Here is a 25008-nt window from a genome sequence, read left to right as displayed (position 1 = left end):
GAAGCAGCAGCGTGTGGATTTCAAATATTGAAGCAGAAGCGTAAGAATAATAAGAACAGCGTCCTTTCTGATACACAGAGAACACCATAGCTTTGATTGTAGAGGAAACTTAACCAAAACAAAGGACCTTCCCTGCCACTTTTGCTGGACATGAAGTTTCTGACTCCAAGGAAGAGGTGAGACTGGACTAATACTGGCATCCAAACGTTTATTCCACAAAGCCGTCAGTTACAAAAATAAACAAGCTCTCGTCACCTTCACCAGCCTATAAACAACAACAAACCTATCACACTCTACTTAAAACTGAGACTGTCCTCCAATGAAACGTAGAAATAGCTCGTATGCAGAAATTACGACCAATTTCTACGTTTTCAAAACTAGCGGCCCTAGCGGTTGCATACCGCTAGGGCCGGTTGCATATATACAACTGCTATCATGTATACAATCTAGTTGCTTCGCTGATTTCACCACAAGGGTTAAATTCCTAACTATACCACCTTTTCCTTTATACTGCCTAACCCTGTCTTTTTCGCCCTAACCCTAACCTCAGTAACACCTGTGCGTCGTATTCAGGGGTTGGAAAAAAAACGACCTATATTTACGTTTCAGGGTTTGAAAAAAACACCTATATGTACGTTTCAGTTGGAGGACAGGTTGTTAAAACTATGTGACTAGACACTATGGTTATGGTAATAGTCAGAAAACTGTTGCTCCTCGTCCTGCTACATCCACCACATGCGGACCTAGAGCATGTGAGGCTCAATGAGGGAAAACTCAACTTACCTCGATTAATTGTGTTTTACAATAGGACAGTTAAAGGGGCCTTAAACCACAGCCTTATTTTGTGTATTTTGTTTATTCATTGGTTTATTTGTTAGTAATGTTCCTCAAAATCTACAACTGATATGGGGCAAAACATGGGAGGAATCGCTTAATTTTAATGGAGCTGCAGAATAATGGAGAAAGCCAGGAATCTCCTTTGCTTAGAAAATAAAATGAGGGATTTATTTTTTATTAGCTTGTATATAGGACAACCTAAATAAAATCGTAATCTAACAAATTTTCCTATTGTTATTATGATAATAAACTTGATTTTATTATTGATTTAACATTATCTAACAATGTTGCAAACTGCTTAACAAGAGTCAAATAAAGTCATCAGGAAGTTGGTATATCCACATAGAGATACAGTGATAACAGTATTCGAACAAATGTATAAATAATACACAAATGAAGCAGATGAAAACACATAAAACAAATAGGAATGGCAGATAAAAACAAGATTTTAAGACATGATTTAAAACCAGTTGTGATTTTGTAAATGCAAATATCTAATTTACAAAAAGTCAAGGGCTGTCTTGATGAATTTCTTAAACGTGTTTTATTAATATTAAGTAAAAAGTATGTATGCCGTTCTGTTTTTTGAAAAAAAACCAACATCATTTTGCTTATCGGAGCAAAAATTCTGTTTTTCCTTCTACATCTCTGTTATAGGAGTCATGTTTGTTTTGTTTACTAATGGTTCAGACCTCAACTTATTGGTTGGAGTAGAAAAACATACTTTACAGTATAATGTGTTTTTATCTCCCCAAATTTACCCCTATCTTCCAGAGATGCCAAAGCTCAAACTGAATGAAACATTTTCATATATATATATGTACAGTTTATATGCATACGTGTGTGTGTGTGTGTGTGTGTGTATGATGCGTATGGCTCAGACAGACCTCCCCAACTCTCCTCCATGCTCCTGATGCTCCCAACCCCTAATCTCAACTACAGATGCAAATAGTCGAAAAAACGTCCCTACCAAACATTTGCATTTAAACAAATAGATAAAGGTCATTTTGAAAAAAAGTGCCTGCCCATGACTGCAGTGTGAGGTGGCATGTTCCATGTGTCCCTGCCCTCCTCACTACACAGTTAAAGCTCCCATCGTGGCACGCCACACTGCTCAGTATGGTGCTGCACACTGGGATTCAACTACTGTAGGCAAATACAGCAGGCGGGAGAACAGAGAGGCCTGTCTGTGTGTGTGTGTGTGTGGGTGCGTGTGCGCTTGAGTGTGTATGTGTGTGCGTGTGTCAGTGTGTGTGGGAGTGTATCAGACTGCACAACAGCATCATGGACACAGGTGAGACCCACTCATTCATTTACAGACTCGCTCTGGTTCTCTTGCTGCTTTAAAATGCATCTCTTATGTTTTTTATTTCATATATCATATATATTTTAGGGTATTTGACTTACAATTACAATTACTCTATTATAATGCACATTATATGTACATGTACATGTATAATGTGTGTTTATACAATGCATATTAAATTTGGCATTTAATGTATATATATTTTGCCTATAAATATAAAATAGGTAATACACACACAAATATATTAGTTTGATGATTATACTATTTAATTTACCATGTTTTGTATATTTTGCCTATTATATTTATATTTTCAGAAGTATCAGTTTAGTGTAAAGATAGAATGTAACATCCATCGTACAACAACAACAACAACAATAATATATATCATAACATATATTTGAATATAGAATAATATTTTTATTAAATTGATATTTGTTTTTCATATTTTCAAGAATGTCTGAAAGTCTTAAATATCCATTCAATTATCTGGAATATATATATATGTATATATATATATATATATATATATATATACCTGTCTTTTTTTTGCAAGCAATCATAGTAATGCAGTAAATGTTCATGAATGCATCCCATAATATCCTTAAATCACACCATATATAAATATATATATATATATATATATACATCCCTGGTCAGAGATGTGCTCTATGTGCAGGATAGTAATGTTTCAAATCAGTAAACATTATTGTTCACTGCAGCTTTGTTCTTAAATTCTCACATAATCACTTAGTATTTCATTATTATTGTCTTTTAAATGCACTTTTATAGGCAAATCACACGTTCATCACTTATGAATATGTCTATTTTAATTTATAATTATATTTAATTATATATTATAATTATTTAATTTATAATTTACATTATAATGAGCCTATAATGTATTTCTCTTCTTTGTAAAGCACTTTGAGTCGGCCTGTGTATGAGCAGTTGTATACAAATACACTTGCCTTGCTTACCATGATGTACACTTGCAGGATTTCTGATTGTTGTTAGATTCTCTTGTCAACTGTGTTTTGTGTTTCTAAAACCATAATGAGTCCTCTAGTGAGTGAGTGAGTGTTTGTTTGTAGTAAATTTGGCCTTTTTAGCAGTCCATTTGCATTGACCAAACCAAAGGCCATTTCCATGACATTTACACACCAATCCCATAGAGTCATTGGTCGATATACATAAAACTGTGAAACATTCAAATCAATGCACATTTGTGGGGATGAATGAAAATTTGTATGAAGCTGTTTCTGGATTTGTATCTGGTGTGTGATCATAAAAACCTTCTCCCCTTGTGTCCAGACTACTCTAAGCGAGTGTACCAAGGCGTTCGAGTGAAGCATACAGTCAAGGACCTGCTGGCAGAGAAGAGATCCAGACAGACAAGTGGACCCAGATACAGTGTAAGCACAATCTCCTCTAAACTGCTCTGCTTTTGTGCCGTCACTTCATTTGTCTCCTAAATCAAACAGTATAACCGCAGCTGACATTCTGTTGGGCAACACAATTAAGAGGTCGCTTAACAAAAAAAAAATCTCTTCTCCTTGTTTACATTCGGCTTGTTTTGTGGAGTAACGATGCATGGTTCATCCATCTGTCTCCGCTCCCCTCAAGCGCTTGCAAAGCCAATCTGTAAATAGCCGAAAGTGTTGTGTGCAGAGAGACACAAAGCGCCAAGGCCCATCCTGACCTCACAAAAGAACGCTGACACAATGCCCGCAGTGGCAATGGCCATGATCACGCAGAAACTGCCCCGAGGTGGAGGCACGGCTGTGGTGGGGGGGATTGAGGTAGACAGGGAGCAGAGACAGAGGCTGCCTATGCAAAGTTTGATCCCCGCACACCTGCCAGCTGACATTGTCCTCTGCTGTGTGCAGGCCGCACACAAACCTCCTATTGTTTTCTCAGAAACACAGGCCATCACACACACACACACACACAGAGAGAAAAATAAATCTGCTTTAGACGTCTGCGTGCACAAGCAAGACTGGCTTTTCATTTTCCACAAACTGCCTGTCAAAAGGCTTTCACAGAACAGTATTGACTGTTTGGTTTGTGTTTAGCATCGGCATGTCCACTCTATAGACATGCAAGCCACGAACCACATAGGCACTGATGGGACTGTGTGAAAGACAAAAGAGGAAATATAATTAGATTTGACAAAGAGTGTCCTGGAATAGCTTCTTTATAATACACAGCATTTATCATTTAAAGTGTTTTGTAACCTCAGTACATGTTGCAAAGTGATCACAACCACCAGGCTGATGCACTGGGATTAAACTAAAATATCATCGTTATCTTTTTCTCTCTTTACTTATTATTTGATATGTACATCAGCACTTTAAAGAGTAACCATATTACTCCTTAATTAGTTATAAGAAATTACTTTACTCTTACTCATAAAATCACAATGTGACGTAAGACAAGTTTCTTTTGGAGCTGAATTCAAACAAAAATTGTTTCAATAAAGTTTATGTCAAAACTGCAAAAACGGCAAAACTGCAGTAAAAATGTTTGTTACATTAACCATAATAACAATAGTTCAGACTTGTCTCCAGAGTTGGGGAAAAACGTAAAAGTTTGATGACAGAAAATAATGTAAGCACAACTTTGGACAATGAATGTAGTTATTTTTAGGAGTTGTTTTGAAGACGACTATAAGGTGTCACTAATCTCTGCCACACAGAATTCCCTGTGACCAGAGCTTGTCAGGCTGCTCAGAAGGATTGTAAGCAGATGTATTTGAGGACTGCAGGGTCCAGGATGGACAGACAAGAAATGAAGGGATTTCTAAGTGAGGAGGAGGATTTAGTGTGTGATGAAGGATTTGACTCATTGTAGAGGAGTGAGAGCAAAACAAAACTTTATTCATACACTGTATGAACAGCATAGGAAATACGGATCATTCTCTGGACACGTCGTCGTCAGTGTGTCCAGAGGCATCAGCATTAGTGTGTCCAGGAAAGGATGATAATAAACTCGGCTTAGACTTTTAGATTCATATATTTGCTGGTATGAATATAGATTAAATCTGGTATGCAGATTAAATGAAGAATGTAGTTCTTTTTTTTTTTATCCATAATTATAAATGGGGCGATTTTGCCATGTTTCTGTCACAATCGTCTTATTCTTCTGTTTACCGGCCCCTGCTATTATCCAGCAAGGGGGTGGGAGGAGCTGTGGCACGTGTGCAAAGCACCTAGGCCGACCTAAGCACGACTGATGGTATACAAGCCACGCCCAGTCACATTATCTGGGGGTTTTTAGCCTTTCTGTCAGACTAACATGTTCACATGTATTATAGAGCTTCAGTTGGACTAACACAATCCATCTTTATTTTCTAATGTCATGTAAATGTACTGAAAATAATGAGGCAAAGCAATACAGTACAGGTTAAATAGGAGATTGTGTAATATTCTAAAAAGGGTATTGTTTTGTTTTATTTTATTTTCTCTGAACTGTGTACATCACATTTTGTCACAGCTGTCGTCTTTGAGCCTGATGTGCTGGTGATGCTTTTATACAGACACATTTGATGTGTATACCTTATACATGTTTGTCTCAGATTCTTCCACACTAAGGACAAGGTTGACAGTATTCTATATAACCTTCTAAATGTCCACACTGACCATGAATTGATCTGGCTAACAACTATCTGGTGTAGTCATCTCCAAAAGTTCCTGAAAGCTTCTGAAAGAGTTTGAACGTGTAAACAACCACAGCAGACTTTGCTTTAGTGCTACGTGAGGCTTAGGTCCTTTTCTTCACTCAATGAACTGAAGCCAGACTTGTTTGGAACTCGATGAGCTCCGTGTTGAAACAATAATCTGCTGCGTGTGGAAGCAGCAGTGGGTTCAGAGAAGACACTAGTGTGTCTGTCAGGGGTCAGTGAGTCCACAGATGAGACTGTAACGACAGCTGAAGTAACCAGTTTGTGCTTTGTTGTCTTGGACAAAGCAATAAAACCTCAGTCACTGCTGCAGTGACAGTGTTACATATATACAGTGGTATGCTAGAAAACTCCAAATAAAGTTTTCCTTTCTTTCAAAAAGTCACATCGTTAAACAAAAATACAGCAACATATTCCTTCTGATTTTAAACATTACATTTATAAGCAATAAAGACACATGCTCAGGCTGAGCGTATACAGTCTGAGTTTTAATGACTCTTCTCTACTTGAGTTACTTTTCTTATTTTTAAGTTATTTTAACGTTTACCAGTTCAACAAAAGCCATATAGTTATCGAATGAGATTTCACAGTGCAAAGTACTTTGAACATCAAATGAGGGTTAAAAAGTTTAAATTATAAATAAATCAAATAATAGATTGGTCCTTGCTCAGGAAACTGAGTAAACTGGGAAAAGTCCGAGTACACTCTGAAGTAAAGGCTTGTGTATTTTACTGTCAGTTTGTTTACAAAGAGGAATGTTCTGTTACTTACATGTTCTTCCTGACTTGACTCCCAGATGTTGTGGGGAAAAAAAGTCATGCTAAAGCAAAGACAGTAGAAGTAGAAAATGTAACGTTCTTTATTCAACTTGCTTGTACTGAATTGTGAGGAGATGATACCAAAGTATACTGGTGACTTGGCTACTTCTGAGTCTTTGAGGGATTGGCCCTTGACACAGATGTCATGTTTGTTTCTGGTGGCTTCACACCAAGAAGACAGCAAACTGTGTGAGGTTTGGGAGCAAGTGACTGTACCTCTGCAGTATCTCTGCCAAAGAGCTTTATGTTTTTGGCCACGCTCATCTGTCAGTTTGATTGTGAGCAACACAACCCAAAAGGTAAAGGACTGTAGGTAATGACTCAAGGAGGTAATTACTGTGTTAACGTGCTAAGATTCTCTAGTTTGTAATGTTTCTTGACCACAACATGGTCAGAATGTGTGACTATAATCCGCTCTCCTGACAGAGTCTCCTTATCTGTTCAGCTGGGGTGATCTGAGGTCACAATGAAATCTACTGCATCAGTTTCATCCACATCAAACCATTAATGGGTAAATAAATATACAGACAAGGGGCAGAAAATGTCCCAGCATGTGAGTCTCACTGTGTGAAACAGCATAACAAGGCAATCAGAGATGGCAGACACAAGTCAAAGGTGTAAAAAGGTGGATTGTTTGAGGAAGGTGGAAAGTAGATCTGGCTGTTAGCTTGAGATCTGGTCACACTGCTGTGTTCATGGCTGATTTAATACATATAGCTATTTTACTTTTCTGCAGACCCTGGGAGATGTGGCATTTGTAGATTGGGTACATCAGCCGTTTTCCAAACTTAGCAAACTAACTGCGCTCCATTTAATATCCTGAACTTTAAATGACAAATGTGAATAACACAGATATTTTCTGAGGGTCTGTGTATAAAATAAATGAATATTATGAAAACAGTATGTGAATGTAATTGTTTCCAAGTGTTCATTTGTAAAGGGAACTCTTTAAAAATCATCCAAACGAAAACATTTGAATAACCGCTGACAGCCCAGCTGCGGTATACCTTTGTAATTGTTGTTGGATGGAACACAATGGAAAAATATATATCATTTATAGTTTTATGGCAACATAAACTGACATTATCAGTACTCAGGGGCAAATATATTCACCTGGAGGAGGAGGGGTTGATGTTGGTGGTGTGTGTAAAGATGATGAGCAGCAGCAGACCTCAGTTAAGAAGCAGGTGTGTAGGAGGACACCCTGGAGTGTTTTAAAACTATGATTTTTACTATATATGTGTTTTAAAGGGAATATACAATATATGGTATTAGGAGGTATTAGGTTTAATTACCATTACACCAACAGGCACAGTAATGGTGTATTCAAATACATATATTCCACTCAAAGTGTTCCACTCAAAGTGTTGCTATTTGAACGAATGTCCATTTATTGTGTAGAGCATTTATGAGGTCAGGCACTGATGCTGGATCTGTAATCTCTGTTCCAGGTCATCCCAAACTGAGGTCAGGACAGAAACTCGTCAAACCATGTCTTGGTTTGCTGAGTTAAGATTGTCCTTCATTGGAGATAAGCCTAATTGAAACACCTGAATTTAATACTTAACAGTTGTGACCAAATACTTTAGTTCATATCGTGAATGTAAAATCTCAACGGCCACATTTGGCCTCTAAAATGGATCCTGCAAACTTAAACTGCAATTTTAAACACTGGAGAGTGTGGTTGCCAAAGTTTCTGGAAGATGGAAATAAGAAGCTGCACCTTGATCTGGCATCACACTGTGTCTGTGCACATTCACACACAAAACTGTGCTAGAAGCTCTGTTATGGTGGGTGTGTTAGTGGTGCATGTTGTTTGCAGAATTTTAAATGAAAATGACAATTTGGTGTGTGTGTGTGTTACTAATGTTAGTGAAGCTGATCCCTCACATTGGTTTATAATAACCCAACAATGACGTGTGTGACACTGTGAGGAAAAATCCTCAACAAGGTGTTTTTTTTTTGTATTGGTTTGGCTTCGAGCTGCAGGTGACTGTTCCCGTCAGGGTAGAAATGTCTCATTTATTATCTCATTTATTGTTCTTTTGAAACAGCAGCCAGTTGAACATCTCTGTGACTGATGCTGTTCAACAACAATCCACTTTCATAGAGCTTTTCTTCCTGTTGCCATCATGATGCAAAGTCAGTGACCACTACGCCTGCGTGTCACTTAAAGCGTGTGACTAACACAGAGCATGCTGGGATGTCAGTTGCTTCATTGAACCATGCAGTGCACCTGTGTGGAGGCATCTGTGTGGGTTATTCAGGTTCTTCCTTTAGTTTGTCGCCCGTCTGGATCTGGCCTGCACTTCAGCGCCTTTTCTCTGCAGACTTTACTCACACATGATTATAAACAGCACGTGATGCTGCACAGAGACACACAGTAACTAAAGCCATGCATGTCTTTGTGTTGGTTAATGCTTGTCTTTTATCCCCGACAATAAAAGGCCATTGAGAAAGAAGAGCAAACTCTGACCACAAAGTGACTCTGTTCATGTTGGAACACGGAGCAGCATAAATATAAAGGTCTTACATCATCTCTCTTCACTGGGAACATTTGTATTAACGTGGACTGCCCAAACACGCTGGCGTTACATAAATGAATGCAGTGTGATGGAGAAAACTCAAGTCTGGGACTTTTTATAATCACAAATGAGATTAGTGATGATTCTCAGGGTAAAGGTTAACCAAGGTAATTCACAGCAAGAACACACATCTCTGAACTTAAAGAGGGTATATGTAGTTTTTTTGTTAGTTTTTTTAAATAGATGACATAAACTGTTTTAATTGAACACAGTTTGGCACCAACTTTAATTCCCCTTCTCTAGTGAATAAAACATCTCCATCTTGTCTTTGTTTGATATCTATAACTTATTTGCAAGTTAACATGCTAACCAGCTAGTAACCTCTTCTGACTGATTTTGGTGGAGATATGGATACATATATATATAGGAACTTTTTTTTAAAGTAAAACTTTTTGGTCATTATTGTTCATAACTCTGCTAAAAAAAAGTTAGTAATGCTTTAAAGACATAGTTTGGTAGAAAAAACACTGTGGGACACTGTGGGCTTTGACACTGTGGGACTTAGAGCTGCCTCAGCAGAGGTTTGATCTTTCTCTGAGTTCTTACGCTAGTCTTATAAAACTAGAAACTGCAGCTGAGGCTGTCATCAAGAAATCTCGTCTGGTGTTGGAGAAAATTTACACAGGAAATATGATATAAGCAAATAAAACCCAAAATGGTATTTATGGTTAATTAAAAAAAAAAATACAGTTTTAAAAACTGAGAACAATTGAAGACACAAATGACCCAGTAGGACAAGGAAGAAAATGAACACATGAATATTCTTACAAAATATACAGACATTCATACATACGTTTATTCATTTATTTATTTAAGTGTGAAATAGGCACACCTTAAAATATTTCTCTTAAACACTGTGTCTTTTGCAAAGGAAGGAAGACTTTTTCTCCAAAACTAGGCTCAATAATAAAGCCTTCATCATGACCCTCACCCCTCCACTACCCCACACACACACACACACACACACACACACACACAGTCTGAGCTTGAGTGTGCTGATTTCCATACACAGCCTTCAGAGATGCAGTCAGCCATACCTGGGCCACATGAGGAAGTCTTGGCACTGGCAAATCACATTCAAATTCTGCCCTCAAAATTTGCTTGCCTCCCGGCCAACGCCGGCTTAATATCAACTCGTTCATGCTAGCAGTATGCAAACACACCTATCCTGTCCAACCTTGTCCTTGTGTCCCTCTCCAGTCTGTATGTATGAGGCTGTTTCTATAGCAACAGATTCCGGCAGAGTCAGAGGGAAGCAAAGGGTTGCGTTTATTATAAAAAAAAACAACCAAAGAGACTGAATTAATCTTGATCAAATGTGTGTCAAATATATTCCTTATTCAATATAATGTGGGTAAGAAGGAAAAGCGTCGCAGCCACGAGTGTAATAACTAACAACAACATGGTAACTGTTTGTTCTGTTCTCACTGTAATAAAAGGCTATAAAGCAATAACTGGCCGACAATGTAATAAAAATGTCTGATCAAATAATGTTTTATACAATTTTGTCCATAATATAATAAGTTATTGCATTATTGACTTATTGTTACATGGATTTTAAACTAAATATTACTAAATAATAAAACACAACTGCATTTTCTGGTGACAAAATTGTGAACAATACCAAATTTCATATTATGTTTTATTAGGCTAAATTTATGGTTATTATCAACTTACCAGGAAATATGTTCAAATGGAATGGCTCATTTTATTTAACAGAGTATATGTATATTTTAATTACAAGAGATAAAATAATGTATTATTATGATGTGTATTAGTGTGTCGCTGCTTCTGTTATTATTGATTCCACGTTCATGTGTAATTCCTTCTGCATGGATGAGCCTCCGCTGTTCGTCCACACATATCTTCATATACCAGTTTGTCACCTTCAATGTAGAATTAATTAAAATTATCAGGGGAACTCGTGATTTTAATTATTTAGACACAACCTTTGAAATACAGTATGTATATTTGTTATTATTATGTTATTTTATATAAAGCGAACCCAAAGCATAAGTGAACTAAGCGGCTGCTGGTGATCAGGGGGCCCCTCAGTAGTGTGTTTAGATATTTAAACATTAGTTTTGAAAGCCAAAGCCATTAAACTGGTTTACTTGTTTAATTCAAGTTCATTGAAACCACAGCTAGTGTTTCACTTTGAATATAAGTGCAAATGAATCACTTTTGAGATTTTACTGCCCTCTATAGTTAAAAAAAACAAACACTCCTTTTGATTTGGAGTAAATAACACAAATAGAATTAATTTCTATCAATAATAGTTTGGACATATAACATGTACTTGGTTACAGTGTTTTCCTCTGTGTTTGTTTCAAAGTAAAATAAAAGGTGAGACAATGAAATCAAACTTGAAATGAAATTATGGAGCAAACTTTTAGAGCAAATGGTCAAACGAACCCAATATATTAAACATTTGACAATCTTGAGACTTTTGTGTCCCTCCCTGATGATAATAATATGTCTATGTTGATTTCTCTGTGACTGAAAGAACCATTCAGGTTCCAGACTCATTTCAAGTGTCATTTCTTTTCCACAGGGAGGAGCGACCACTTCACCTTCATTTGTCCAGATGCCAGGTGAGAATCATCAGATCGTCACTGACTCATGACTATCTGCACATTTTGGGAATTCCAGGTTTTAGATGGAGCAGTTTAAAAGTACTGTTGCCCTTATGTTTCCCAATCCTTTCATATAGGGACAAAATATTACCACCATCTCAAACATAAATCTTGAATATCTGACTATTTTTCTGCCATTTCTGTAACACTACTTTATTGTAGGTATGCAAAAACATACACAAGTTAAATCCTTTACTGGATTTAATGGGATATCTCATTTTTTAAGTAAAGTATTGCATCCCAGTGTGACGTAAAAGAGGGGAACAGTACATGCATTTTAGAAAGTGTCTGTGTTTTGCCTTTCTTTAAAACACCAACTTTACTCTGTTGCCTCACAGGCGATTATTTAGCTCATTAAAGCAGTCAGTGTCTGCTGCTAGTTGGGTTATTATTGTAGAAACCCACTTTCATGTGGCTCAGAGGTGAATTGTAGATATAAATTTCTCATAAAAAAAGTCTTTGGTCACCTAAACAAACCCATGAATGACTGATTTCTACTCTTTGCAGGATCTCACATGTTGCCCAGTTACTATGGCATGAGGCGTCCCTTCATCTCCGAGTCAGACTTCTGTCCATCTGCCAAGCAGTTCTCCCCTGACATCTACTCCTCCTCCCTCGGGGGTAAATCTCTGGGCTGCGAGCCGTCCACAATGAGCAGCTACTCGTCCCTCATCGACAGCTACTACCCAGAGGCCTTTGGTGATTATCGCAATGCCACGGCCTTCTCCAGCTCTGGAGGTTCCTTCCTGCCCTCGTCGGCCCTTTCATCCCTGCTGCCTCCCTTCAGTGGAGAGCCCTCTCATCTATTTCTGGTAGGATTTTTCATCCAAAACTAAATGAAAAAACAACAAACAAAAAAAACAGGTCAAAAGAAAGAGTGGGGTCAGTGCAAACATGTTTTAACATTGTCTCATTTTAACATAATATAATGAACAAAGTTTGTTTTTTTAGCATCAGGAATAACATCAGTATCCATGTTGAGTCACTCTTCTGACAGACCTGATATGATATTGACTTGCTTTTATCCCCGTTTATTTATACGCTAACTGTTGACAGTATATCTGGATGTGATTAACTATGGTCAGTAGAATTCAATGTGCCTTTCTAGCTCCTTCTATATTAAACTTTAAAGTCTTATTTTTACGGGAAAAACAGCACCCAGCCCTTTTTCCTTTGCATTTCTTTTCCAAACAACGTCCAAGTTGGCACAGCGTACAGTGGTGTGTTCTTTACTACTACGGTTGCCACAGTAACCTGCATACAGATCAAAGGAAGGTGAGGGCGGTAACTGTCTCCACCCATTTTTTTCCTTAAATTAGTAATACATCTCTCACATTTCTCACCCAAACACCACCAATCAGCACCGCACACACTCACTCACTCACACACTATGTCAAAATGTGCCCTTGATGCAAGCATAAGAACATCAGACATTAAATAAAATAAAAGGAGATCACCTGATAACAAAAACTGAAATAAACTCCATGTTTCTTTATTGGAGGTTAAAATAAAGTAGAAGAGTGGGTGGTGCATTTTCTTATTTAATGTGCAAACTTTAAATCTTTGAATCTTGAGATGTGTGTGACAGGGTTGACCTGTAACATCTCTCAGAGGTCAATAGGTCAAAGAGGTGGTGACTGCAGGGGTGGAAAGTCGAGTATTAGCCCCATGGTCTTTGTGAGTGTCAGGTTATTTACTCAACAACACTGACGAATGACTTCTGAACTTTGAATGTGATAATATTTCAGTCTTGTGAGCCCAGTAAAATAAATGCCCTCCACCTCTTTTTGTTTCAGAGCAGTGAAGCAAGAGGTTTAAGAGATTTAAATAATATATCATTTAAAAGGAAGAACTATTCCAGTATCACTTAATACTGCATGAATGCTCTTGTGTACTTGGCACCAGTGAATCAGAGCAAATATAAAGGAGATCATTGTCATATGAACCCTGCATATGTAATGGACACATCCTTGTTTCGTGACTATATGAATGAATGAATGAATGACTCATCCTCTCCTCTCCTCTCTTCCTGCTTCAGAGAGACTCATGGGAGCAGTCAGTTCCAGAGCCAGGATCCCAGGTGGAGACGCTCTGTCCGGACAGCCTGGCCGCCATCAGTGTCCCACCCTCCATGCCCAGCCCTGAACCTCCAGAGAGTCCGTCCCAATACAGGTCCAACGGCCGAGGCTCCCCCATGTGCTCCATCCCCAGCAGCCAGCCCTACACGCTGCACCCACTGGAGGACGCCCACTACCACTCTTTAACCACCAGCAGCTCCTACCCTGCTCCCTCCTCCTCCTCCTTCTCCTGCTCTCCATACATGAGCAGCGACCTGGTGTCCAAGATGGGGACTGAGGACACCGACAGCCACGGCAGCCTCCCGACCAACGGTGAGGCTCAAGCCTCGTGGGCTAAAGAGGACGGGGTGAGCCCGTGGTCGCCGTACGAGATCAGGAGGGCGTACTGACAGGAGGACAGGCCACAGGTTCAGGATTTAGACGAAGACGGAGGTTTCACAGACAGTTACACAGATGGTGTGTGTGAGATTCTGTTGATAGGACATTTTTAATGCATTGCCAATATAGTCTGATGAGATGTTGGAATCCCTATTTATATGTGTGTTGTTTTGTTTATTTGATTTATATGAAAAGAATTGAAATGATGGACTCAGTCTTGGTGTATGATATGAAGATGTGTGGTTACGTGTTACATGTTAAAGACCCAAAAACATCCTGAACACAGTTGGGGGCTTCTGTGGTTTCCAGTGGGTCCGGTTATGGAGTTGCTCAGCTAATTAAAAAAAACAAAAAACAAAACAGAGTGTAGTCCTGTGCAAAGCTCCTAGATCACCACTAGTGTCATTTTAGCAAAGTTTTATTTAATTTTCAGTCAATTAAGAAACAACCAGAACACACTGGAAAATAAATCATACATTTTATTTGGGCAAAAGTCAGTGTTAAGTGTAACCTCCACTGGCACTTATCTTATCTCTTATCTCTCTGATCTATGATACCAGGCTCCTTTTTCTTTTAAGATTAAAGTTTAGGATTTTTACTTCTTTCTCTGTGCAGGTGATCCCAAATACTGCATCTGTAATATTCAGGTCTGGACTCTGGACTTTCACTGCATTAGTTGATGCAGAATTATGATTTTACGTCAGTCAAATTCTAAGATTGTTTGGTATATTTAATGAAATGATGCCATTGACAGTTGGTCTTATATATTACCAAGTTACTAATGAGTTAAACTTGAGCAACAATTTTCCCAGCCGGCCTATAGGTGTTACCAATGACATTAATGAGTTATTTAGTTTTAAAAGAGCCAGAATCCTTGTGTGTGTGTGTGTGGGGGGGGGGGGGGGGGGGGGGGTTTCCTCCAGGTTCTCCAGTTTCCTCCCACAGTCCAAAAACATGTAGATTTGGGGATTAGGCACATTGATCACCCCGAATTGACAGTGTGAGTGTGAGAGTGGATGGTGGTTTGTCTCTATATGTGTCCCTGTGATGGACTGGTGACCTGTCCAGGGTGTAACCCCCGCCTTTCACCCTGTGTCAGCTGAGAGTGGCACAGCGCCCCCCTGTGACTCTCAGGAGAAGATGAATGAGTGAGAGCCAGAATCCTGCTATTGTTCAAGTGTAAGGGTGGGCCACACTTACTTACTTAACACTGAAGTTTTTTCTTTTCTGATCATTTTCTTTTTTTTAATACTGCATACATATTTCTAGCTTTTTCTGGATGTTTTCTAATGAAGAGATTGAGCAATAATTATGACAGCTAACGGTGGCCTAAGATTTATACACTGTGTTTTCACACTGATCTCTTGGACTGAAGTGTTACTTTGGCACAAATATTGTAGGAGTTTTTATTCCACACATCAATTTGATTTTTTCCCCCATTTTTTTTACACATTACACCCTGATGAAAAACTATACTACTCAAACAAATTAAAGGAATACAAAGTCTTTACTGACGTAAAATGTAGAATTCTTTGACAACAACATAATGTAACATCCACCTGTAAAAGACTGTGATTATAAAGTTTCCCCAAACATAAGTTTTTGAGCGGAGACTAAAGGTCGCTAAGGTAAATGATAGTTCAAATGTCCAGTATCAGACATAAACGTGTGAATTGTGTTTGTTCCCCTTTCTTTTTCTTTTACGTTTAATTGTTTTTATGCAATAGAAGAGCCTGAGGATTGAGAATGTGGATGATGATGATTCATCATCTGTCTCATATGACTGTGTGTAATTTGATTTCTGTTTCTGTTACTGTTTCTGTTACACTCTAAAAGCCCCAAGTTTCTCCGTCACTTAAATGTTCTGTTTTTGTACTTGTATGTTGTAAATGTAATAAACAATGTAAACGTGCTTTAAATCAGTGTCTCTCAAACCTTCACACGAGGACCGACTTTTTAAAGATAATAAAGTGTCATGAGCCACTGGAAGTCTTCTCAAGTGACGGTGGCTGACTGTGTGTTTGATGAATCACATTTCTGGTGAATTTCACTTTGAAACTGAATCATTTTAAATTCAGATGCTTTTTTTAAATTCATAAAATTGTAAGCAGTGATAAATATAACGTTGTTTTTTTTCATTTTCATTTTAAAAAAAAAAATTGTTTCATTTAAAAACAATGACATACTATCTGTGTTTAGAAGCTGGGTGACAGAAGGAATATTATACTTAATGGAGTAATGGTTTGTTCTTCTCTGGGGCGCATTACAGCGCCACCCACAGGGCAATACTGGAATCATGTTGTGTTATTATTTTTATAATAATAATAATAGTAATAATAATTGAATTGCTTTTGTTTTCTTGGCTGTGTTTGCTCCAATAATCTCTGGACATACTTTTACATGACTTTTAATATCCTGAGAATACACAACAGATAATAAGAAAGACTTTCAATGAAAGATTGGTTTTATAAAAAACTGCATGAAATGACACAAAACGTTAACCAAATAATGTATCTGTTCCAATACATTTATTAGACATGTGTACAAATCAATCACGTACATTTTTAATACAAATAATAATGTGAAGTTACATATTATTCACTTTTGTCATTTTATCAAACATTCATTCATTTGTTACGGCTTCACAAATATAAAAAACTGATGTGTAATTTCACTGTGAATACTACTGTTTACTGTTAATATTCTGTTCATAAATATATATTTTTTTCCAATCAAGAAACTGACCTTATTAAACCCTAATTGTCCTACAGCCCCTTTGTTTTTTAGACATTGTATGTTTTGAGTTCAGAAGAAAAACTTCCCAATTGTATTCAGGATTGCCTTCAAGGAAAGAAGGTATCATTTATGTGAATAACGTATTTTGAGTTTTGGGTCAAACTATAGAACGAACCATCTCAGTGTTTCCCATACCTTTAATATAGAGACCCACTTTTAAAAGATGACAAACTATTGGGAATCAAGTCAAGAGCACATTACACCTCGTGTTATTTTAAGCCCTTTCCAATTAAATTCAGTAAAAAAAAAAAAAAGGAATTCAAAGGCTCAAACAGCAGCCTCAAAAACATTTAAGAACAGTTAATGTACAATAAAACAACTTGAAGTGCATACTTGCAGTGTGTCCAAATGTGTAAACGAGATTTGAATGTATATAAAACTGAATAAATGCAGGTTTAAATACAATCCTTGGGGGGGAGTTAAATTGTTTTGTTTTTTAAAAAAAACTATAAATGTTAAAAACCAGTTTTTTTGGAGTGCAAATCTATAAAATACACATTTTCTAATTGCAAGTGCAAGGGATTTCATGTTCGTTGAAGTCAGCAGTTGATATTGTATTTACCCGTGGGTTTGTGTTCGCTGAGGGGAAAGGATGTTGCGGTTTTTGAACACTAGGTGGCGCCGCTGCACCGCCGCTGCAGGGGGAGCGGAGGAGCCGAGAGCTGCAGGCAAAGGGAGGAGAAAGTCTGCTGTAATGGAGAGAACAGAGAGCAGGGATGAAGACTCCTTCATAATTGAGAGAGTGAGAGAGTGATTGATGCAGTGATGCAATTAAAGGAAAACGTTGTGAGTCTATCAAACACTGAAAACGGCACCAATCAAAAACGTGCTCGTTTTTAAAAAAAACAACAAAAGAAAAACATGTTCTTTATATACAGTATATTTGCGCCATCGCCACTTCTTCTGCCGCTGCAGCTCATATTATTAATAATCCTAAAGCTGTGGAGGTCAATAATTAAATTGATGTCGGTTATAGCAATAATAACATGAAATACTACTAATAATAATGTTGATGTTAATGATTACTTTTGAAACAGCTTCTGGGACTTGAATATGATTTAACTATAAGTATATATAATTATAAATATAGTTTCTGAACATTTGGTCACTTATCAAGTGCTACTTTAAATGTAAAAGTAAGTTAGACAATCTTTGTTGGCATATTTAATAAATGCCGATGTTTATATGTCGTATTTGTGGTCTGCCGCGTATGAAACAATTATTATAAGTGTTCATAAATTAATAACAATGTAAATAAATTGTGGTTTTAATGAAAGTGTAGTTTACAGTTTGATGGCAGTGATCTGGTGCCGCAGTGCCGAGGCGCGCTTTGTTAACATCAAATCAACACACAATGCTGACAAAGTGTGGAAAAGTCATTATTGGTGTTGATATAATTGAACTTGTTTTTTCTGCACACTGATAAAAAGTGTTTTAAAGAGATAGATGGACATGCCGCAGCCACAGACCCACTCTGCAGCCCCCAGCAGGTGAGCGCGCACAGAGCACTTGCTGCAGTGGAGCTTCTGGGGCCTGTAGTGCCAAAGATGGCTACTGGCCTTTGCCACGCCCACTTTTTCCCCACTTTAATGCATTTTTCTCTGAAATAAACTATAAAAATAAGTTTGAGAATATTCTCAGCATGCAGCGTGATCCCTGCAAACTTGTGATCGCGAATATAAGTTGGATTGCGGTGTTGGAGGTGCGCAAATGCACCCAGTGATGTAGTGCCTAATGAGGGGGTGTGATGCTCTGATATTGCAAAAGGAGGATAAAATTAATAAAAGTATGCTTTCTTTTCGGTCAAAGTGTGAAATTGTAGTATATTATATTAAAGTAGTGCTTATACAATGTCCATGCGTAGTGATTTTTGCCGAAAAATCGATAAAATTCGGTTGCCTCTGAATATTCAAATTGAAAGTAACGCGCAATCAAATCATTGTCAAATCATTGAGTTCTAGGGGTTTTAAATAGTAGGCATGGAGGGAGAAAATCTCAAACTAATATGTCCACAGCTATATTACAATATTGTTGTATGCTCTGACTCTACTGTAAGACATTTGTGTTGAGATTTTTGAAGACTTTTGCACAAATTTCGTTCTTGGCCATATTGCTGAGACAGAAAAGGACGTTGTGGAGTCCCACAGGTCTTCTCCAGAGAGCCTCTCTACATCTTTTCCATCATGTCTGGTGAGTTTTTACTTCGGATTTTGGTGTAGAAGTCATGTTTGCAGCTTTTTCACCTGTGGGGCAGAAAAGAGGAACAGAAAAATGGAATGTTTAGTGGCAAAATTAAACGCACATGGCAGCTGCGGGTAAAGAGGCGTGGAGTTCGTTTTTTTCCTCACAATATGTGCTCTTAATCACAGATTAATTTAAAATTACAGACAGTGAAGAGGAGTTAAAATAAACGTTAAGTGACAAATAATTATTACAGTTTAATGTAACTGCTGCTGCTGCTGCTGGGTGCACCAGTGGACTCTGCTTCCCTCTTCTAACACTCATGTACACTTTTACCGACTTTTGTGGCTTGGTATGGGTTTAATTCTTGTGTCCACTGTGTGGTGACACGCGTTAGAACGTGTTCATTAACGTTTCTGTGGGATTTTGTCTTTAATTAAACATTAGTTGCTGGTAGATCTAACATTTCGCACGTTTATGCCTGGGTTGCTTTTGCGTAATAGGTCGTTAGAAGTAACCGCGCTGAAGTGGGATGTGTCTGCTGTGAATTTTTGGCCAACTATTTGCCACTTTTAAGACAATCCATGAAGTTGCATTTAGGTGTATGAATATTTATCAGATGAGGTTTCGTAGCCGAGGCTTTCGTCTCTTATCAAATCGCCTTTTTCCAAACGACTCGCCACTCCTGAGCTCTCTAAATGACGCATTTGGCTCTAAATTTATGCGCACCTATGCGAGGCGTCCTCTATGTTTCCCTAATTAAGCTTCACCTATAGGAAAAATAAGGGCAATTGTATATTTACGTGTCATAGTATATTTTCATTGTGACATATTCTAAGTGGGGGGCTGGCGCGAATAAATATAAATGTGTAGCGGGCTTGGGTTCGGATTATAAATAGCACGATTAACCCGAAATCGATCTGTTTAGGTCATTGATTTATTATTTTCACACCAACACAACAACAATCTGATCGATCCGAAGCACAAACTGAGCTTTAACCAACTTGTTCAAGACCGGTGTGACACACTGTAACACGAGCCGTACGTGCGTAAAAAGCACCGGGATATCATTTTAATTTGATCGGCGCTGTTTTACTAATTCAAACTTTCCCAATCGATCGACTCACACACTCCGCTTCACTCCCGATCTACAGCTACGATACTTTTTTGAAAGACAGATTTTGAACACGTTGTCGCCGATCGTCTCACTTTTCTTTCTTTTCCTGCGCTTTCCCTCTCTTTCCTTTGTGCATTCCGTCTTTGCGATCGCCTTTGTCCAACTTTTAAATCGCGATCTCACACGCATTTCGAACCCGATCGACCCCTGCTCACATTTTCAACTTTTCATCAACACACATCTGCGTTTAAGACCAAAGATTACACTTACTGTAGCGCATTTTGTGTCCGTTTTCCCTTCGTTTCTGCTCTGGACGTGGTGGCTCGTGAATGCGGAACACACAAACAAACAGGCTGGAACAAAAGTGTCAGCGCAGCAGGAAGAGCCGAGCCCTGCAGTAGAGAGCAAGCCTTGGCCGGGAGCAGTGGGGGGCAGAGGCCGGGACAAGCGGTCGAAAAGTGGCCCGGACAATAGCGTGGAATGAGCGCGGATAATGCGCTTTTACGCACAGATCATTCGGGCTTAATTTAAGACACTGAAGCGACATAGTTTTCCATTGTAACATGACAGTTGTGTTGCTTTATTTTTCACATGTTCATAAAAAGTGTGGCATTAAAGTGTTTATTAGGTGGAGAAACTGTAAAGAAAACTGCTGTAGGATGGTGCGGAACGCACGACATTTTCTTAGAAGTTTCTTTTTTATTTATTCACTTTTTTACTTTTCAACCATATGCAGCAGAGAGAGAGAGCTCAGTGGGCTTCAGGTGGAGGAGGGGCCGCTGAGCGGTGTGCAGGGTGGAGAGGAGTGGAGTCAGTTAATGTTGTTGTTGTTGTTTTTGTCTGCTGCTTTTGTAAACATGAGCCATTCTGTTCTCCTCGCTCAGATAAGCCGAGAGTGTACCAGGGCGTCCGTGTGAAGACCACGGTCAAAGAGTTGCTGCAGAGGCACAGAGCCCGCGAGGCCAACAGCAAAAAGCTGAAAACGGTAAACACCCCACACCCATCTCTCCCCCCTCTCCCTCTTTCTCTCTGCTTTACATCCTTAGTACCATTTTAGAGAAAGCAGGAGAAATAACAGTCATCCCCTGCCATTGTAACCCCCCCCCCCCCACACACACACACACACACACACACACCCACACACAGATGTTTGCAAGAAACTTAAGGAACATGTTTCATCACTTAAGTTTGTCTAACTCAAAATGAATTGCTCTGGTCAAAAACAATAACGACCCTCTCTGTCTCCCTCCTCCTCCTCCTCCCTCTCCTCCCCTCCCTTCCCCCCATCAGATATCCCAGGCTTGCTTGGATCTTCAGGATCTCTGTCAGTCAACTTTTCCAAGTAAGTTCTCTTATATATCACAGCACAGAATCCAATTCCGGTGTAAAATAATTAGCCCAATAATCTCGCCTCAGATAAGACTCCACCCTGGAACCCTACACAGCAGCAGCAGCACACACGCACACACACACACACACACATCTTTGCGATAGGTGGAACCCACACATTTGAGAGTACACGTGTCAATTTGCATGCAGACGTGGCTTTTTCTCGTCACTGCAGTTAAGTGCATTGGCTGATGAAAACATTGACATCACTCTCTGAAACATGAGGACATATTTAAATGTCTGCGGTCACGCAGAGACCATCTCGCACCCTGTTTTTTCAAATGCGCTCTTTCCCATTTAATATTAAAACCTTGGGTTCTGAAAGTTTAGACTTGTTAGTTTTTTTTTTTTATTAGAAACACACCAGGAGTGTTATCCTGACTTATTAAACCATCTCACTGTTTTTATTGGATATTAACGCACGCTATTTTTTTTAAAGGTATAATCCCCTCTGGTCACTATGTGGATCCTCCTGCCGCAATCACTCCAGCGGACACGAGCAGTTGCAGCGCGCGAGCCCTCCAGATGCGCACCGCCCCGTTCCAGGCTCCTGAGAGCGCGTGCGGCATCCATATGCAGGGGAACGCATTCAGTGACACCCAGCAGCAGTTTGGGGACATGACGTTGCCCAGTAACTGCTACAATGGCAGCAACAACAACAACATCATCATCAACAACAACAACAATAACAACAACAACAACCACACCATCGGCGACGGCGGCTACAACAACAACCACGCCGCCTCCCTGCCTCCTCCTCCCACCTTCCCGCTGCCTTGGTACTATGGACTCTCCTCAGATGCGGACTATTATGGGCATGAAATGGTAGGTTTCTGCCACACCAGTAAAACATGTATATATTTATTTTTATATATATATATATATATATATATATATATATATATTTAAATGAAACAAATAGACATACACATATAATGTCACCTTAATCCTTAGTCTGATGAGTTACATGAGGCAACTTAACAAATAATCATTCTATACTAAAGAAGACTATTATACTATACTATTATCAGACAAATTAGTATTAAAAAATTATATAATTATTCCCAAAAAAAGAGAGTGGTTTACATTTTTGGTTAATGTCTTAAATTCTTTTAGTGTTCACAATAATGAACATCTGCAGAAACCTCAGACAACATCACATAATGTGATTCTAAAATAGACAATGTGAAATGTTTATCTGTCTTCAGCAGACACTGTATAGTTGTGTGGCCTCCATTTGAAATCATTTTGTTCTGTTTGTAATCCGATCTGTTCATAATCAAATGCCAGTACATAATAACAGGAAACAAAATACTCCCATTTACACATCGATCTCCATCTGCTGCCTTTCAGCAGCTTCAATAGAAGACTAATAAGCCTGTCATGTTCAGCCACAGGTGTCACCTGCTCAACCTGCAGCCTAGTGTCAGTTTTGATGTCCATCACATGATGACAACTCCTGCCCAAAAAAGCATTCTCACCATCCTTCCTTTGCATGTCTTCCTCTGTTTAGGCTCCTGGCTCCCCAGAGTCACAGAAGCTCTACAGCCCCATGGATCATAACAGCTACTCGCCTCAAGACTCCTTCTCTTCCTCCTCCTCCTCCTGCTACGACTCGCCCACCAGGATGGAGTCCAGCCACCACGGCTTTGCCTCAGAACACTTCCACTACCAGCACTGCAACCTTCAGGACTGTTACTGCCTGTCCCACTGTTGGTCGGGTCAGCAGGAGGGCTTCACTGCCCCTGAATACACACCTTGCTACAACCCCACAGACTATCCATACACCTGCCTGGTGGAGGAAAGCTTCAGGAGGGATTTGCAGACAAACGCTGAAATGTGTTACAATATATTATGATGTGACCTTTGACAGTATTGTTTTTTTTTTCTATTCTGGCTGTAAATACAATTTTCTCTTTGAATTACTCACATTTCACCGTGCGCTTACTGGCTTGTGTCTTTGGTGGAGTGGATATATATACATATATATAATATATATATGTATATATATATATGAATGAAGAATGCTGAATGGATGGAAAGACTGATATTTTTGTATCTGTTGGCTGATATTTTTGTATCTGTTTGTCTTATTTTTTTAATGCTCAGATTTATTTTCATACACATAACTGTCGCAATTGGTGTACTAAATAAAAAAAAAACGTTGAACTCATGTGCATTTGTGAAGCACACACATTTGTAAGTTAAGATAAAGACGAGACAGGAGTAAAAAGTTTAATAAATAATTTTAAAAAATACATTCTTTTTTAAATGTTTTAAATTATACATTATTATACATTATTTATCATTGGGAATCACTAACTCAACAATCCCAACTAATAATATAAATAACACAATACTTGCATAAACACTATAAATGATAATACAGTGACACAGTTAATATTAACATCAACTACTAATAATTTTAGTAATAATTGAGTAAAAAAGTTGCTGTAGATACTCAGATAATTATTGTATTGTTACTATAGTCAAAGCGCTAAAAAGGTCCCTGGTCCAGGGGGCTGGTACCGGGCCTTGGCCTAAGCTGAGCAAGGACACAAAAACAAATGGTGGAATGCCTGTCAGTGTGTTTTTATTTTTCTTACATATAAAAACATACCAAAAGCAGACTGGGTGTCAAAAATCCACTGTGACCAGAACAGGAAACATTCATTTAGTCAGAATTGTTATTCTTCAAAAATGTCCATGGTTGCTATGTGTTACTCCAACCTGCCTGGGGAGATTTATCACTTCCTGTTATAGGTGGTTTGATGCTGCAGCAGAATGAGCTGCTCGTGTATGGAGAAGGTGAGCGAGATTATTCATGATAGGCGTGATATTCCTCCACTCAGTCCAGGTCCAGACCACTTCCCCCAACCAGTGTGCACACCACATGGCTCCATATAAAAACAGTGCACTGGCATTAAAAAACGGATGGTGTTGAGACTCCAGCCCAGTTTGCCATTAATTTAGGCAAAGTCAAAAGTGAGAGTGTAGTGCAGGCGTTCTCCCTCAATCATTTTCTGCCAAACCCAGCTGACACAGGGAAAAGTAAGACATGTCCCAACCAGTCCATCACAGGGCCACATACAGAGATAAACAACCATTCACACCTGCATTCAAGTCAGAGTGTCCAATTAACCTAATTTGCATGTTTTTGGAATGTGGGAGGAGAAAACCCACATACACATGGAGAGAACAGGCAAAC

At 38.7% G+C, this 25008-nt stretch overlaps 2 protein-coding genes and 1 long non-coding RNA gene across 4 annotated transcripts; 2 read left to right on the top strand and 1 right to left on the bottom strand.

The window, feature by feature from the left end:
- The first annotated feature begins 1935 nt into the window (after window positions 1-1935).
- Window positions 1936-15196, top strand: LOC131462747 (POU class 2 homeobox associating-factor 2-like). The gene is made up of 5 exons (XM_058634249.1): window positions 1936-2131; window positions 3455-3555; window positions 11780-11819; window positions 12369-12673; window positions 13900-15196. The coding sequence occupies exons 1-5, from the start codon at window positions 2122-2124 to the stop codon at window positions 14326-14328; spliced, it is 885 nt and encodes a 294-aa protein (XP_058490232.1). The 5' UTR covers window positions 1936-2121; the 3' UTR covers window positions 14329-15196.
- A 969-nt stretch (window positions 15197-16165) lies between these two features.
- On the bottom strand, window positions 16166-20768 carry LOC131462752 (uncharacterized). The gene is made up of 3 exons (XR_009240913.1): window positions 20682-20768; window positions 18140-19356; window positions 16166-17802 (listed from the first exon to the last, which is right to left on the bottom strand). It is a non-coding gene; the product is annotated as an uncharacterized LOC131462752 (long non-coding RNA).
- Window positions 19213-23969, top strand: linc.pou2af1 (lnc RNA pou2af1). 2 transcript variants are annotated; one of them, XM_058634246.1, is made up of 5 exons: window positions 19213-19303; window positions 21296-21396; window positions 21702-21753; window positions 22240-22625; window positions 23314-23969. In XM_058634246.1, the coding sequence occupies exons 1-5, from the start codon at window positions 19297-19299 to the stop codon at window positions 23656-23658; spliced, it is 891 nt and encodes a 296-aa protein (XP_058490229.1). In that variant the 5' UTR covers window positions 19213-19296; the 3' UTR covers window positions 23659-23969. The 2 variants fall into 2 exon arrangements, with proteins under 2 accessions (XP_058490229.1, XP_058490228.1); XM_058634245.1 differs by lacking the exon at window positions 19213-19303 and having other exon boundaries at window positions 20346-21396.
- Window positions 23970-25008: the final 1039 nt, after the last annotated feature.

This window comes from Solea solea, chromosome 7, assembly GCF_958295425.1.
Source record: "Solea solea chromosome 7, fSolSol10.1, whole genome shotgun sequence".
Taxonomy (NCBI): Eukaryota; Metazoa; Chordata; class Actinopteri; order Pleuronectiformes; family Soleidae; genus Solea; species Solea solea.
The sequence above is the reverse complement of the archived record's forward strand: the minus strand, read 5'-3'. Positions and strand labels throughout refer to the sequence as shown.